The sequence below is a fragment of the Eimeria mitis genome, genomic scaffold (assembly GCF_000499745.2).
Source record: "Eimeria mitis Houghton genomic scaffold, Emh_scaff7970, whole genome shotgun sequence".
Taxonomy (NCBI): Eukaryota; Apicomplexa; class Conoidasida; order Eucoccidiorida; family Eimeriidae; genus Eimeria; species Eimeria mitis.
In genome coordinates, this window is record NW_024016195.1 from 1,022 (window position 1) to 2,062 (window position 1,041).

Consider the following 1,041-nt stretch of genomic DNA (forward strand, 5'->3'; position numbering starts at 1 on the left):
GCGGTTCAAAAACCAGTGCAGGCTGCACCGGCGACGTGGATTGGCTGCTTACAGAGATAGAAAGTAAAAACCATTGGTGAACTCAAAAGCTGTATATCAGTTGTTCAAGAGGGATGCGTCGCTGAGGATTCTGTCTTCACTGGCGGACTCTGCGAGTCTGCGGTCTCGCCGCGCTGTGACGGCCGAACAGGCGGTGATGAACGCAGCTGTTGCTTCTGCTTCTGGAGAATATCTCGCTTCTTCACTATGATATCCTTTTAAGGATGGAGAATATCTTGAGCAGCATCGCCGATGCTCCCATCGGCGCTGCTGCGAAGAAACGGGCGTACGAACTCGTGCTGAAGATCGTGAACAAGTAAGGAACACGAACTGAAAACCAGCTGCAGAGACCTCTCGGTTGTCTGCTCCCCTTGCTGTGCGCTTAATACCACCCGATGTGTATGTTTGTGCTTCTGCAGTATTGTCGAAGCAGCCCGGAACCAGGACCCGAATCTACCGAAGTTCAAATGGGTGAAGGCACACGGCGGCTCGCCCGTAAGGGAAAGGGTGCTTAACGTGAGCCCGCTGTTCCGCGAGTTGCTGGAAGCTCTGGGCTTTCGGCTTAGGGTGGGCCGGCCTCCTCACTTGCAGACGGGCAGCCCGCAGGAGTACATCGTTCTGGAGGGGGCTGTTGATCTGGACGCCTTAGTCAGCAATGCACAGCTCATAGAGGCGGTGATCAGCAGTCTGCCTGAGGAGGAGTCCTGCACTTCAGGATCCGCAGGTGCAGCAGCCCCTTCCCCGGCTACCTGTCAGTCAAGGGAGAACTCTTCTGCAGCCCAAGACAACAGTACCTCTCCGACGCGGCAACCATCATCCGGGTGCGTCATTCGTCTAAGTCCTTTTGGTATTTCTTCATGTCGAACTGGATGTTGATGCTCTATGAATGTATCAGCAGTCTGCTCACGGACAGGCAGTGATGCAAGGAAACCGTGCTTTGCTGTGTTGTGTGACGCGCAGCCTCAGCTCCAGCCCATCCGCTTCCTCCCGCAGGCCAGACCC

The 1,041-nt window shown here is 55.4% G+C and overlaps 1 protein-coding gene across 1 annotated transcript; it reads left to right on the forward strand.

The window, feature by feature from the left end:
- Positions 1 to 263: 263 nt before the first annotated feature.
- Positions 264 to 959, forward strand: EMH_0093370 (uncharacterized protein; the record flags this gene model as incomplete). The annotated part of the gene is made up of 3 exons (XM_038023095.1): positions 264 to 355; positions 459 to 860; positions 935 to 959. The coding sequence occupies 3 exons, from the start codon at positions 264 to 266 to the stop codon at positions 957 to 959; spliced, it is 519 nt and encodes a 172-aa protein (XP_037878949.1).
- Positions 960 to 1,041: the final 82 nt, after the last annotated feature.